Here is a 15,490-nt window from a genome sequence, read left to right as displayed (position 1 = left end):
GCTAGTGAGGAGCCAGCAAAGAAGGAAATGTGGCAGATATTTCCAAGACCTAACAATTGCTGGTGCAGGTTCGTGAAGGAGTGGGAAAGATGAGATCCAGGGCACAGGAGGTAGCCTGGTGTACAGTTCTCTCTGCATCCAGCCTGTCACCAGCTGAGCAGTCAACCTGGGGGCCTTTCTGTGGCGCACATCTGACCCCTTCCTGCCTAGAATTCTACTGATGTCCTCTGCCTCCTAAAATAAAGCCAAAACTTCTTAATTGGGCCTACCAGTGACGTTCACCAGGCTTGGCAGAAGCCGCCTTTCTGGAACATCCTGTACCTCTGCTATAACCTTCGTCCCCAGAAATGGGAGTCGTTCATCCTTCAGAGCCCCATTCAGAGGGCCTCTACTCCTGAAAGTCCACCCTGCCCACCACACCGTGGTGAAGGTCTGTGGTCGTGGGCCTCCAATTCACTTGCCACCCCGGGGTGGAGAGGGACCGCTTCCTACCAGGGCCCCTTCCCTCTGGCGCGGCGAGGCGCCCCCGTGTGGCCAAGGGCAGCAGCGGCAGCGGCGGGGCGCAAGATGGCGGCGGACCCGAGCGCCGCCTCTTCCGCCCCGCCGGGCGTTGCACGAGGCCGGCTTGAAGGGGAAGTGAGTCAGTGTCCGCGAACCCGGCCGGCCCAGGCCCAGGCCTGCGCCCGCCGTGGCCCCAAGAGGCCCCGGGCCGGCGGCGGCTGTGGCAATGGCTGGGGGGCCAGGCCCGGGGGAGCCCGCGGTTCCCGGCGCCCAGCACTTCTTGTATGAGGTTCCGCCCTGGGTCATGTGCCGATTCTACAAAGTGATGGACGCCCTGGAACCCGCTGACTGGTGCCAGTTCGGTGGGTGGTGGCGGCCGGCGGGGGGCGGAGCGGGGGCCCGGGCTCCTGGCGTCGATGCCTGACGCCCCCCCGCCCCGCAGCGGCCCTGATCGTACGCGACCAGACAGAGCTGCGGCTGTGCGAGCGCTCCGAGCAGCGCACCGCCAGCGTCCTGTGGCCCTGGATCAACCGCAACGCGCGCGTGGCCGACCTCGTGCACATCCTCACGCACCTGCAGCTGCTGCGCGCACGGGATATCATCACGTCTTGTGAGCGCGCGCAGCCCCCCAGGGACCCTGGGGATGGGGGACTCATGGGAGGACACGGGCGCGGAGCCCAACGAGGGGGCGGGACCACAAGAAGAACTCCCACCTGGGCCTCAACCTTCCTTTTCCTCCTCGGCATCCCAGGGCACCCTTCCACCCCTCTTCCATCCCCCAGCACCACTGTCCCGATGCCCAGCAAGAACTCTGAACCCTTTAAGGCCGAGGCCTGGAGCCCCCGGAAGTTGCATTCCTCAGCCTCCACCCTCCCCTCCCCAGGTAAGAGGACCTAGGTTTGGGGCTTGATGGACCTGAGGAAAGGGCCACCTAGACCGTGATCCTGGCTGTAGACCTTGCTGCTGGTCTCTGGGCCTCTGCCTGCCTCTCACTGGTGTCTTTATGAAGCTTTTCCAGGCTCCCAGATTCATTCAGGTCCTGAGCTCTTCCCTGTTCCAAGCCCTTCTACTGTCCAGCCACCACTGCTGTCTCCAGCCCCTTCCTCTACCAAGGTAGGTGTCCCCTGCCCACCCCCAGGAAATAATTCTACACAAGGAGGAAGGAACTCAGTCTTTGATGCACCTCAAAGCCCCAGTTGGCCAAGTCCAGTCAACTGGAAGGCAGCCGGGGTTCGGGCAGCTTGCAGCCTGGGCAGAGGGGAGGACACAGTGACTTCACTTGACACAGGGTCTCTTCCAACAGCTAATTCCAAAGAACACAGTGTCCCTACTGCAGGGGGCCCACTCCTCCCCATTCTGCTGGCCCCTCTGTGAGATTTCCCAGGGAACCCGCAACTTCTCTGAGGAGCTCAGGATTGGGGAGGGCGGCTTTGGGTGTGTGTACCAGGCAGTGATGAGGAATACAACTTATGCCGTGAAGAGGCTGAAAGAGGTAGGTATAGCATCCTGGTGAAATCTCTGGAAGGTCCTCTGGCCCTTGCTTCTCCAGCCCCTCCCCTCTACTACTCCTCACTGCTCTAGTCCCTCCCCACTCTAAAGCTTCCCCCAAGCAATTCTCTTAGTGTTGATTCTAGTTCAAGGGGCATACACACCCTTCCCCCTCCCTTGTTGTCCTGGGCCTGGGTTAGGTAGCATTGGAAGTGACTGACAAGCTGTTGCTCACACTGTCTACTTTCCCTGCCCCTTCTCCCACTATGCCTGGGGCTGTAGGAGTCTGACCTAGAGTGGACTGTGGTGAAGCAGAGCTTCCTGACTGAGGTGAAACAGCTATCAAGGTGAGCCTCAGGGGTCCCTCTGGCTCAAGGCAGAGGGAGAGAGCTGTACAGGGCCCCATCAGGCACCAGGACTGCATACTATAGGACATGGCTACCTTGGCTACTGAGGCCTGCCAGGGCCAGCCAAAGTGAGGGTGCAACAAGGGCTGCCCACCCAGTCTGGCCAGATGGGAAGTGGTAGAGCCTGGAAAACCAGAGGGCTCAGGCTTTACCTTTTCAAACAGGTTTCGTCACCCAAATATTGTGGACTTTGCTGGCTACTGTGCTGAGAGTGGCTTCTACTGCCTTGTCTACGGGTTCCTACCCAATGGCTCCCTAGAAGACCGTCTCCACTTCCAGGTAGGCTCACCTCACCTACCACATTTGCTGGGACTCACAACATTCTTGCACCTGGACAGGACCAGCACAGGGCCTGGGCTATCAGCTCCTCCATAGCATCTAGCTCAAGGTTTGGCCCAAGGTGGATCACTGCTTTCTGCAGAACTCTTTCTTGTGCCCTCTTCCTGGCTACTATTCTAAAAGGGGGATTATTGGCTCAAGCTTCTGCTCCATGCAAGCACAGCAGCTGGAAGATTTTATCAGCATAGCCTTTGAGGAAAGGGGATCCATGTGCACAGGCTGCCCAGAGGCTTAGCCCTGCCTGAGTGACATGCTCATGAGGCACAAGAGCCAAGCGCACACAAGGCAAGAGGTTCCTGGCCTTCTCGCTCAGGCTGTGTTGGGGGTATGTGGGGAGAATGTCCTTGACACCTTCCTGATCACCCAAGGACAAAGGAATAAACTTCCGAAATCTATGTCCCACACAATGTGTTGTGAATCCTAGAAACATCCCCACTCTCCCAGCTCACGGTGCCTTGCAGAGTCTTAGAGGAGCTGCTGCTTCTCCCATTCGTGAACTAAATCATGGATGTTTTGCTCCTTATTTTCCAGAAGGGGAAACTGAGACTCAGATAATAGAATGGCTGGCTTCTTCCAGGCCACACAGTGACAAGTGGGTAGAGGGTTGGGGTCAAGGAACAACTGCCCCCAGCCTCCCTCAAGACCCTATCTTTGCTCCTTTTGTCACCCCAGGCTGAAGCCTGCCCTCCTCTCTCCTGGACTCAGCGACTAGACATCCTTCTGGGCACAGCCCGGGCCATTCAGTTTTTACATCAGGACAGCCCCAGCCTAATCCACGGAGACATCAAGAGGTGAGGAGGGGGCTGGGGTGTGGCACAGTGGTAGAGCACTTGCCTAGTATGTGTGAGGCACTGGGTTCAATTCTCAGCACCACATATAAATAAGTAAATAAGCAAACAAATAAATAAAATAAAGGTCCATCGACAACTAAAAAAATTTTTAAAAATATGAGGTGAGGAAGGTCCTGGGAGAGCTGCAGAGACTGAACCTTTGGTCAGGGAAGCAGTATCCCCTGCTTGTTGTGGAGCCCTGCCCAGTGTCCCAGGGACAGGCAGCTTGCCTAGTTCTGCTGATATAGGGATGGGCTCAGCCTGGGACATCACAGCTGGGGGTTCCAGGTCATTGAGGATCCCTGCATGGCACAGGTTTGGAAATGAGGACACCAATGGGCCCCACTGATGAGCAGAAGCCAAGTTGTTATAAGGACACCCTGGAACTCAGCAGGCAACTGGGACACACAAGGCAGTGCTAGCCACCATACATGGGCAAGGCACCAGACTGACAGCCTCCAGTCCAGTTTCATCAGGGCCACTTGGGTGTGGAGGACAGAATAGGCCAGGGCCAAGCCTGGGCTGATGTCTCTCTTTCCTCCTCAAGTTCTAATGTCCTTCTGGATGAGAGACTGATGCCCAAGCTGGGAGACTTTGGCCTGGCCCGTTTCAGCCGCTTTGCAGGGACCAACCCTGGCCAGAGCAGTGCTGTGGCCCGGACACACACTGTGCGGGGCACCCTGGCTTACCTGCCTGAGGAGTACATCAAGACGGGCCGGCTGGCCGTGGACACTGACACCTTCAGCTTTGGGGTGGTGAGCTGCTAGCTTGTGTACTGGCCTTGGGGGGAAGGAAAAGCCACCAGTAGCTAAAGGTAGGAGGGCCTGGAGTATTGTGTGTGAAGGCCAAAGGTCATCCAGGTAAGGAGCAAAGAAAGCCTCAGCTCCAGAGCACTCCTTGCCTTGCAATCTCCTTCCTCCCCCTGTACCTGATTTCGTGTTTGTAATTTTGTATTCTTTTTTTTTTTTTTCCTGGTACTGAGGATTAGACCCAAGGCCTGCTGCATGCTAGGCACGCCCTCTACTGCTGAGCTATGCCCCAGCCCTTTGCATTTTATTTTGAGACAGGGTCTAAGTTGCTGAGTCTGGCCTCAAATTGGCAATCCTCCTTCCTCAGCCTCCCAAGTAGCTGGGATACAGGTGTGTACCACCACGCCTGGCTTAATTTTGCATCCTTTTACCTCAGGCAGGCCCTCCAAATTGCTTACACTGTGGTACCATAACACCTGGCTCTGTCCCTGCTGGGAGCCAGTCCTCCTCTGCCTACCCCGGGGCCACACCCCTGTCAACCCTGATCCATGCCCACCCCAGAGGCCTCCTCTGCACACAGCACCTCCCTGCCACGGTGTGGGGCAACACTCTCCACCCTGCCCTCTAGGTAGTGCTGGAGACCCTGGCTGGCCAGAGGGCTGTGAGGACACATGGAGCCAGGACCAAATATCTGGTGAGCCTCCTGAGGGAAGGCAGAAAGGGAGGGAGGTACTGCTCCTGGCAATCAACAGGTGCAGCCCCAGAGGGTGAATGATCCAGTGTCCAACAGAAGGCTGCCACTGCTGCTGCTGCTGCTGACTCATCTTTAAAAGTGGGCAGGGCCCTGAACAGCTTCCTTTACTTTGCAAGGAGAAACCTGTCTCTTCTGTAGATTCTGTGGGCCCTGAAAGACCCCATCTGGGCTGGGGACAGGAATGAGGACAGTCTTGGTGCTGTGGGACCAGAGCTGTAGTGGAACTCAGAGAAGGCAGGGGCCTGGAAAATGCAGTGGTAGAGAATTGGGCAGACTAGGAAGCCTTTCCCTAGGCCCTACCCGACAAGTTGCAGGTCAGTGCTCCACCCACACTCTTGCATTCTTGACTGTCCCACTGTGTACTGTGTCGGGGCTGAGAGATGAGACCCGGGCCTTGAAGCAAATTCCTGCTCCTTGCTGAGCCTGTTTCCCCGTGTGCAAAGAAGACTTAACATACAGGCAGCATTCAGACAATTCCTGGGCCCAGAACTTGCTTGGCCACTGTTTGCTCTTTTCCTTTTACAAACTTCTCCTGTGTAGGGGCTTTCTATCCATTGTGGCTCTCAACAGGGACTCAGCCCAGCCAAGCTGTGAACCAGATTGGACCTCTCCTTCCTTTACCTCTTGCTCAGGCCTCATGGGCTTTGCTAACAAGCCAGTAGGTTTGTTGGTGTCTGTCTTCCCCTGCCAAGAAATTGGCTCGGTGTAGTAGGGCCCAGGGTATTCTGTTTGTCATTGTATCCCTAGAGCCTGGGGCAGCACTGGACACACAGTGCATGTTCAATAAATCTGGAGAAAGAAGACCACACTATTGAGTGCACGAGTGTGGGGAATCCAGCTGAAGTTCTGGCCACCCAGAAGCCATGCTCACTGTATCTGTCCCACAGAAAGACCTGATTGAAGATGAGGCTGAAGAGGCTGGAGTGGCCCTGAAAAGCACCCAGACCACTCTCCAAGGAGGTGCAACCACAGATGCCTGGGCTGCTCCCATCGCTGCCCAGATTTATAAGAAGCACCTGGACCCCAGGCCTGGGCCGTGCCTGCCCCAGCTGGGCCTGGCCCTGGGTCAGGTGGCTTGCTGCTGCCTGCACCGGCGGGCCAAGAAGAGACCCCCCATGACCCAGGTAGCCCTGGGAAATCCAGCTGCCTGTAGGGAGGGTGGCTAGCCCTACTGGGTAGCAAGCTAAACACAGTGCCTGCTGGGTCTGTTTCTACAGACAAGTCTCCCAACGTCCCTTGCTTGCACTTTGGTTCTACTTGGAGCAGTGATCCACTGAACCAAAGAACTCTGCAGACCTGCTTTGCTGGATGGGGCTTTGATTCCTTGTCTCTGATAAAAGGAAAGGAGTCTTACCATGTCCCGTACTGGTGACACTGTGCCACTGCATCTGCCTTTTTTTCTTCCCTCCTTGGTCCTCCCTCCTCTTCCCTCTGGTGACAGTTGAAAATAGAGTTCTTGGGAGGCTGAGGCAGAAGGATCCCAAGTTTGAGGCTGACCTCAGCAACTTGGTGAGATCCCATCTCAAAATAAAACAGGCTGAGGGTGTAGCTTAGAGATACTGCAAAAAAGAAAAATAAGAGTCCTTGGCCTTGGTGGCCATGACTCTCAGCACTCCTTGTGACAGGAACAAAGGAGCAAGGGGCAGAGCTTTTCCAGCTGTCGGATCTGCTGGGTTGGTGGTTCCTGCAGCTCCCAGAGCAGCTGTATGTGGCCTGCCACAGCAATCTAAGCCCCAGAGTAGGTGCTAGATGACCTAGGGCAGGCCTGTGCTTTGACCAGGAGGTTGGCTCTGCATGTCCTAAGAGTCTTTCTCTCCACATAGGTGTACAAGAGGCTGGAGAAGCTGCAGGAAGCAGTGGCAGGGCCTACTTGGGAACCAGAAGCTGCCAACCCTAGCCCTCCTTCCCCACAGGAGAACTCCTATGTGTCTACCACTGGCAGTGTCCAGAGTGGGGGTGTCCCATGGCAGCCCCTGGCAATGCCCTCACAAGCCCCAGCCCAGGCTGCCCAGCAGCTCCTGAAAAGCCCCAACCAGCCTGTGGAGAGCGACGAGAGTATATCCGGCCTCTCTGCTGCCCTGCACTCCTGGCACTTGTCCCCAAGCTGCCCCTCAGGCCCAGCACCCCTCAAAGAGGCTGGCTGTACTCAGGGGGACACCGCTGGAGAGTCAAGCTGGGGGAGTGGCCCAGGCCTTCGGCCCACATGCATGGAAGGTAGCTGGGGTGTTCAGAAGAGGGACCAGATGCCTGCTTTGGCAGTATCCCCCCTATTCCCCACCCAGGCGATCAGAAGAGGAAAGAATTGGGGCCAAGTAGTTCAGTTCACTAGGTCCTTAGCAAGCTCAAGGCCACAGGGGCATGGAGAATGGTTTGGTGCTGTCATGCTTTCCCTCCCCTGGTCATGCCCTGTGGATGACAGAAAGCCAGCAGTCCCTTTCCGCCCCACTCCTGCAAGCCAAAAACAAGGAAGGCTGTATTTGGGCTCCTTGCCTATCCTGAGAGCTGGGTCCATGGCACAGTCCCCTCAGCCCTGGCCTCAGAGTTTGCTAAGGAATTCTGTCCTGAGGCTGGTGAGGCAGGGTGCTAGACTTGGTGCTGGGAAGACTTGTGAGGCTAGAGTGTTACCAAGAGTTGCTAAGGACAGCTAAGAGGGTGCTATCTCTGCCCCAGGATCACCCCTGGGCAACTCTGCCTTATCCTCGTCATCGTCAGAGCCACCGCAGATCATCATCAACCCAGCCCGACAGAAAATGGTGCAGAAGCTGGCCCTGTATGAGGATGGGGTCCTGGACAGCCTGCAGCTGCTGTCATCAAGCTCTGTCCCAGGTACCTGGGGACACTTCCAACTCAGCTTCCCAGGGATCCAGCCCCCAGGGGAGTCCCCTCCCAACCCTACCCACATGTTGCAGCTGGATGACCAACCTCCAGGGTACACAGAAGCACTTCCCCATGCCAACTCCGAACAGCAGAGCATTTGTTCTGACTGCACGGACAAGGCCTCCACTCACCAAGGGTGTGGGCTGGCCAGGCAGGCCACTCCTTCTAATGGTGGCTAGCAGCCTAGCGTGTCCCCCATGTCTCCCATAGGAAGTTGGTGGCCCAGGTCCCCCACCACCTGAGGACAGACAGTACCTTCCCTAACCTGAGGATGCCAGTTCCCCTTGCTCCCAGAAAATATGAAGCCCCAGCAGGAATTTTCCACTCCAGGGACTATTTGAAGAGCTGCTTAGAAATAAAAGCCCTCAATTGATTCCAGAGAGTGCCCCAGGAGCTGAAAAGGAAGCATGGCCCAGCCTTCAAGCCAGGGCTTCAAGCAGACAGGGAGCCTGCCCCTGTTTGCTAAGTGGTTTTTCCTCTTCCTAGGCTTGGACCTGGAACATGAAAACAGACAGGGACCTGAAGAGAGTGACGAATTTCAGAGCTGATTTGTCCACCTGGGCAGATCCCCCAGACCCAGAAGTCAAAGTTCTCATGGTTGGAAGTTCTCATTGCACATGACCCTCTCAGCAGCCTACAGGCAGCAGGGGTGGGGACCTGTCGTGGCAGGGAAGACTGGGTGGTGGCCCCTGCAGCTCAGGGGGTGTGGGCAGAGGCAGAGCCAGGAGGGCTGCTGGAAGCCACTGATAGGACAAAACATCTCGGAAGCCTTCCTTCAGTCCATCACTTGGGGTCAAGGCAAGCAGATATCATCTAAGGGGTGGGCTGGTGTATATTGAAAGGCTGCCAGCTGAACAGGCTAGTGGCCAGAGTCAAGTGGGACTGCTGTTGCAGTGGGAGCTGGCTCCCTTGGGCATCTGCAGCAGCCCTTAACCCATCTCTGGACTTTCCTAAAACTCTGAGGAAAAGCAGCCATTCTACACAACAAAGCCGGTGAGGCCTGGGGCCCTCCCAGTCACTGGTAATTTGGAAAAGAAAGTATGGCTATCTTGTGGTTCAGTCCACTAGTAGAGGCAAGAGAGTTCTAAAATCCCAGAGAATCTAGCAGTGCCCCCTGCCTTGGGCTCGTGTCTGCAGGCTGCCCTGGAGAGCCATGAGCTAGCCTAATGTGACCACCTGCTAGCCAGACCACCCCTAGGCACCGCAGATGGGCTCCAAGCCCAGTCAGACTCCAGAGACCAAAGTGTCAGCCTCAGGCCCAGGCACTGGTCGTGGCAGAGAGGCTGCTACCCAAGGTCTGGCAAGGCTAAGCCCTGTGTCACCCAGACAGAAGCCCCAAGTAAGCAGGAAGTTGGGGATGAGGCAGAAAGGGAAGAGCAATATTTTGGGGAAAAAGAAAATGTGACTCACATTTTTAAAAGCAAGTCAGGTTTTGTGCAACTAAATGTCCTCTTCAAAAGTAGCCCAGGGCTGTAGCACAGGCTTACAGTGATTTTGTATTCACATTCATGAGTCACACTACATGCCCCCATAAAGCTAGGCATTGGTGAAGTCCAAGTTGTCCTTGCATAATAAAAACTTACCTTTCAATATCTGGCTATATTTGTACAATTTCTTGCTCTGAAAGCCTTGAGCTTTCTAGCACGTCACGTCTCAGGGTTCTTGAGTTTCCAGCCCAAACTCCAGGCTGCTCATCCTGTGGAGACTCTTGTTTCTACTCCCAGGTAGCCAGGCTCAGACTGGGAATAAGTCCACAGTGCTGCAGCTTCATACTTTAACCTCATTAAGTTTTTCCTCACATAGTTCATGATTTTTCTGAGCGGGTACTGGGGATTGAACTCAAGGACACTGAGCCACATCCCCAGCCCTATTTTGTATTTTATTTTAGAGACAGGGTCTCACTGAGTTGCTTAGCACCTTGCTAAGTTGCTGAGGCTGGCTTTGAACTCGTGATCCCCCTGCCTCAGCCTCCCAAGCCGCAGGGATTGCAGGTGTGCACCACTGCGCCTGGCTAGTTCATGGTTTTTTATTTCATCGTAAGTAGTACCTTCATTTCATTTACTAGTTGTTCATTGATGATATATATAAATACAGTTGAGTTTTATATATGGGCCATATATTCCGACTCTAGTTAAATTCACTTACCAGTTCTAGTACTTTGGGGATAAATACCTTGGGAGAATCTATATGTACAACCATTTCATCGGCAAGTAAAGACAGTTTTACTTCTTCCTTTACAATCTATATACCTCAGTTCTTTTTCTTGACTTAGTACACTGGCTAGGGCCTCTAGTCAAATGTTGAATACAAAGGGTAAAAGTGGACATCCTTGTCTTGTTTTCAGTCTTAGATGAAGTGTTGTTTTTCACCACTAATTATGATGGTAGCCATAGGACTGGCATAGATGAATTTTATCATTTTGTCCTAGATGTTTAAGAATTTTCTTATTATAAATGGTCGTTGAACTGGAGGAAGCATTACTGAATGTTTCAAATGATTTTTCAGCAGCTATTGCGATGATTATGTGATTTTTCTCCTTTATTCTATTCATGTATGTGATAAATCACATTGAATTTCAAATGTTATACCAGACCTAAAAATAGTACTATATTTGGTTATGGTATGTTATCGTTTTATATATTGCTGAATTCATTAGCTAATATCTTGAGAACTTCTGTATCTATGTTCATAAAGGCTATTGGTCTTCATGTCTAATAATATCTTTTTTTTTCTGATTTTCCTCTCAGGGCCTCATAGAATAAACTGGAAATCATTCTCTCCCATTTTGTTTTGTGTGCTGGGGATAGAACCCAGGCCTTGTGCATGCTAGGCAAGTACTTTACCACTGAGCTAGACCCCCAGCTTTTATTTTTTGAGACAGGGTCTCACCAAGTAGCCCAGGCTGGCCTTGAACTTGCAATCCTCCTGCCTCAGCCTCTAGAGTAGCTGAGATGATTCTCTTGTGTTCTTATACATATTTAATGTTATTTATTCTTTAAATGTTTGATAGATTCATAAGTGAAGCCAGTTGCAACTGAAGTTGTTGTTGTGGAAATGTTTTTTGTTTTGTTTTGAGGTTTTTGTTGCTGTCATTTTGGCTGTTTTTGTTTCTTTCTAGTGCTGGGGATAGAACCCAGGGTCTTATGCCTGCTAGGCTCTATCACTGAGATATACCTCTAGGAAAGCTTTTCATTACAAATTCTGTTTCTTTAATTATATATTAGGCCATTCAGAATTTCTGGTTCTTCTAGTGTCAGTTTTGATAATTTGTGTCTGTTAAGGAATTTGTCCATTTCATTTAATTTAACATAAAGTTACTATGACTTTATTTTAAAAACCATAGTATTAATACCCTTTTTTCATCCTTTAACTGTGTAGGATCTGTAGTGACCCCCATCATTCTATATATTGGATTGGTAATGTGTCTGTTTTTTTTTTTTTTTCTGACCTCAAACACTCCTTTTCTCTCAGCCTCCCCAGTCTCTGGGACTACAGGTGCACACCACTGCACTCAGCTTCCTTTTTTCTTGATCAACCTAAATAAAGGTTTATCAATTTATTGATAATCTCAAAGACCTGATTTTTGGTGTTTCGTTGATTTTTCTGTATTATTCATCCACTTTCTATTTAGTTGATTTTTATTCTTTGTGTGTCTGTGTGTCTCTGTGTGTGTGTGTGTGTGTGTGTGTGTGTGTGTGTGTTTGCTGGGGATTGAACCCAGGGCTTTGTGCATGCAAGGCAAGCACTCTACCAACTGAGCTATATCCCTAGCCCATGATTTTCACTCTTGAGCAGTTCCTTTCTTTTGCTTATTTTAGATATAATTTGCTCATCTTTTTCCAGCTTCCTAAAGTATTGCATTTAAGTCACTGATTTTAAGTCTCTTCCTTCTTGTCCTCCCCCTCCTCCTTCCTTCTTCCTTCTTCTTTTGCGTTGAGGGGGTTCTTAGTATATTGCCCAAGCTGGGCTCAAACTCCTGGGCTCAAGTGATCCTCCTGCCTCAGCTCCCAAGTAACTGGGACACAGGCATGCACCACCATATCTGCTTTCTTTCTTGTATAGGGCGGTGGCGGTGGGGGTGCTGAGGATTGGACCTGGGAGCAATTTACCACTAAGCCACATCCTCAGCCCTTTTTATTTATTATTTTAAGTCACAGTCTCACTAAGTTGTTTAGGGCCTCACTAAATTGCCAAGGCTGGCTCAGACTTGCGATCTTACTGCCTCTGTCTCCCAAGCCTCTGGGACTTCAGGTGTGCACCACCATGCCTGTCTTACATATTTCCGTTTTAGCACAGCTTTAGCTACATTCAATACATTTGGATGTCATATTTTTGTAAGCATTCAGTTCATACTGTTTTCTGATTTCTCCTTTAATCAGTGACTTACTTAGAAATGTGTTAATTTTCAAATACAGTTGTCCCTTGGTATCTACAGGGAGTTGTTTCCAAGATCCTTGTTTCCAAGTCCCTTGCATAAAGTGGCACAATATTTGCATGGAATCCATATACATCCTTGAAATCATCTCTAAATCACTTATAATAACTTATCAATGTAAATGCTATGTAAATAGTTATACCTTATTGTTTATGGAATAATGACAGAAATTCTGTGCATTCTGTACAGGTGCAATTATTTGAATATTTTCCATCCATGGTTGGTTGAATCCATGAATCTGGACCCATGGATACAGAGGGCCAACTATATTTGGAGATTTTTCAGATTATCATTTTGCTGTTTGTTGCTAATTTAATCCTTTGAGGCAGAGAATTTATTCTATTTTATTGAGACTTGTTTTGTGGCCTGGCATGTGGTTCAATTGGGTGAATATTCCATGTATATTTTTTTAAAGTATATATTCTGTAGTCAGGTAGAATGTTCTATATATGTGTATTCATCTTTCTTCCTTCAGTTCTACCAGATTTTGCTTCATGTATTTTGAAATTCTGTTATTGAGTGTATAAGCATTTGTAATTGTCACAGTTTTTGATAAATTGACCCTTTTATTATTATGAAATGCTCTCTTGATTTCTGGTAATATGCCTTCTGAAGTCTGCTTTCTTCAGTATAAACATATAAAGAAAGGTAGTTCAGCTTTCTCTTTTTAAATATTTTTTTACTTATAGGAAAACACAATGACCTTTATTTTATTTATTTATTTTTATGTGGTGCGGATGATCAAACCCAGGGCCTCGCACATGCTAGGGAAGTACTCTACCGCTGAGCCACAATCCCAGCCCCATAGTTCAACTTTCTTATGCTTAGTTTTTTTCATGGTATAAACTTTTTCCATTTTCTTTTTTTGTTTATTTGTGTTTGTGTTTTTTTGGGGGGGAGGTGGTTTGTTTGTTTGGTTTTTGGTCCTGGGGATTGAATGAAGGGGTGTTTAACCACATCCCCAGCCCCCTTTTTTTTCTTTAAGATTTTTTTTTAAATGCCAATGGATGTTTATTTTTTTTATTGATATGTGGTGCTGAGAATGATACCCAGTGCCTCACACATGCTAGGCAACTGCTCTGCCACTGAGCCACAACCCCAACCATTATATTTTTTATTTTGAGACAAGTTCTTGCTAAGTTGCTTAGGGCCTTGCTAAATTGCTGAGGCTGGCCTTGAATTGTGATCCTTCTACCTCAGCCTCCTGATCCTCTGGGATTATAGGTGTGCACTACTGAGCCTGGCTCAGTCTTACTTCTTAAAAAAGTCTGATAATGTCTGCCTTTTCATTGGTCTGTTTAATCCATTTACATTTAACAGTTGGGCTTAAAGTGTTTCAACTTATTATTTTGTGTTTGTCCCATCCATTCCTTGTTACTTCTTTCCTCTGTTCCTTACTTAGTGGTTTATCAAGTGTTTCTGGTTTTCTCCTTTCTACACTACTGGCTTGTTAGTGTTAATGAATCAGTAAGACTCCCTGTTCTGCCAGGAACCCCCTTCCTGTACCATGGTCTGGAAAGTGCCTCTAGCTAGAAACCCAGAGTTTCCTTCTTATCATAGTCCTGTGCTATCTGTTGTCTGATATCTGAAAATTGTTGTTTAAAATATTATGCCCAGCTTTTTTTTTTACTTGTTTACAACTGGTATCAATTATTTTGTCATGGCCAGAATAGTAAGTTCCTCCTCTTTCCTGAGAACTTCTTCACTCCTAAGGTTCTTCATCTTTCTCCTATATGATCTGTTTCTGCCTCACTCCTGAATCTATTTTCATCTAACATGTATGATAGCTTCCATTCCTGAAGAAGAAAGAAAAACTCCTTTGACCAAACACCCCCCTCCAACCACAACACCAATTCTCTGTTCCTCTTTATAGCCAAACTTCTGAAAATAATTGTTTTCTCACTTCTTCCCATTCCCTCTTACTCCTTCTAATATAGCTCCTACCCTTACCACTCTACCAAAATTCATGTTTGACCATGATACCAGTGATCTTCATGTCGCCAGATGCAGTTTGTCCTTTTCCTGTCTTCATGTATGCATGTATTTCGTAGTGCTGGAGATTGAACCCAGGGGCACTCTACCACTCAGCTACATCCCCAGCAGTTTTTACTTTTAATTTTAAGACAGGGTCTCGCTGAGTTGCCCAGGCTGGCCTCAATCATGAGAACCTCCTAGTTCAGCCTCCCGAGTAGCTGTGATCACAGGTGTACACCACTGTGCCCAGCTTGACTGTCTTATCTCAGCAACATTCAACATGAATGTTCATCCCCTCTCTGCTCTCTTCTTGTGATATGTCTGATATTGAACTCTCCTGTTCTTTCTCAGTGTGCTTTGGTGGCTCTCCTCTACCCAACCTCTATAAAGTACCAGTCCCTCCAGGTGCTTGGGCTATATTTGCTACCTATGCTAATTCCTATGGTAATCTCACTCATTCTCAAACCTCTAAAGACCATTTCTATATTGATCATTCCCAAATTACATCTCCAGTGGTTAATTCTCTGGCCTTTTGGCCCGTGTTTCCAGACATGCTGGACATAACCCTCTTTGATGTCTCACTGCCACTATAAACTTGAATGACAGAATGTAACTTTAGCTAGGCACTGTGGAGGTGCATGCCTGTGATCACAGCAACTCGGGAGGCAGACGCAGGAAAATGACAAGTTCAAGGCCAGCCTGGGCAACAGTGAGATCCTGCGTCGAAATACAAAGAGCTGGGGGTGCTGAGGTTGTGGCTCAGCAGTAAAGTGCTCACCTAGCATGTGCGGGGCCCTGGGTTCGATCCTCAGCACCACATAAAAATAAATGAATGGAATAAAGATATTGTGTCCAACTACAACTAAGAAATAAATATTTTTTAAAAAATACAAAGAGCTGGGGATGGAGGTCAATGGCAGAGTTCTTATCTGGCACATGTAAGGACGGGTTTGATCCCCAACCCCAGCTCCAAAAAAAAAAAAAAGTATTTAAAGGGATTAATTCCATTCTTGAGGGAATGAGTTAGTTCTCATGAGAAGAGCCTAGTTATTATGAGAATAAGTTATGAAATCAAATTTGGCTTCCTTGGCTCTCTTTTGCTTCCTCTTTCATTCACCATGTGACCCTTTTGTTTT

At 49.6% G+C, this 15,490-nt stretch overlaps 1 protein-coding gene across 4 annotated transcripts; it reads left to right on the top strand.

The window, feature by feature from the left end:
• The first annotated feature begins 621 nt into the window (after window positions 1-621).
• Window positions 622-9,535, top strand: Irak1 (interleukin 1 receptor associated kinase 1). 4 transcript variants are annotated; one of them, XM_027921695.2, is made up of 14 exons: window positions 623-863; window positions 944-1,111; window positions 1,253-1,384; window positions 1,511-1,614; window positions 1,805-1,993; window positions 2,272-2,336; window positions 2,561-2,675; window positions 3,408-3,526; window positions 4,113-4,320; window positions 4,943-5,008; window positions 5,956-6,192; window positions 6,892-7,282; window positions 7,739-7,894; window positions 8,432-9,535. In XM_027921695.2, exons 1-14 carry the CDS (start codon window positions 728-730, stop codon window positions 8,491-8,493), a joined length of 2,148 nt encoding a protein of 715 aa, XP_027777496.1. In that variant the 5' UTR covers window positions 623-727; the 3' UTR covers window positions 8,494-9,535. The 4 variants fall into 4 exon arrangements, with proteins under 4 accessions (XP_027777500.1, XP_027777499.1, XP_027777496.1 ...); XM_027921699.2 differs by lacking the exon at window positions 1,805-1,993 and having other exon boundaries at window positions 622-863; XM_027921698.2 differs by lacking the exon at window positions 4,943-5,008 and having other exon boundaries at window positions 622-863.
• The last annotated feature ends 5,955 nt before the right edge of the window (window positions 9,536-15,490 follow it).

This window comes from Marmota flaviventris, chromosome X, assembly GCF_047511675.1.
Source record: "Marmota flaviventris isolate mMarFla1 chromosome X, mMarFla1.hap1, whole genome shotgun sequence".
NCBI lineage: Eukaryota > Metazoa > Chordata > Mammalia > Rodentia > Sciuridae > Marmota > Marmota flaviventris.
The sequence above is the reverse complement of the archived record's forward strand: the minus strand, read 5'-3'. Positions and strand labels throughout refer to the sequence as shown.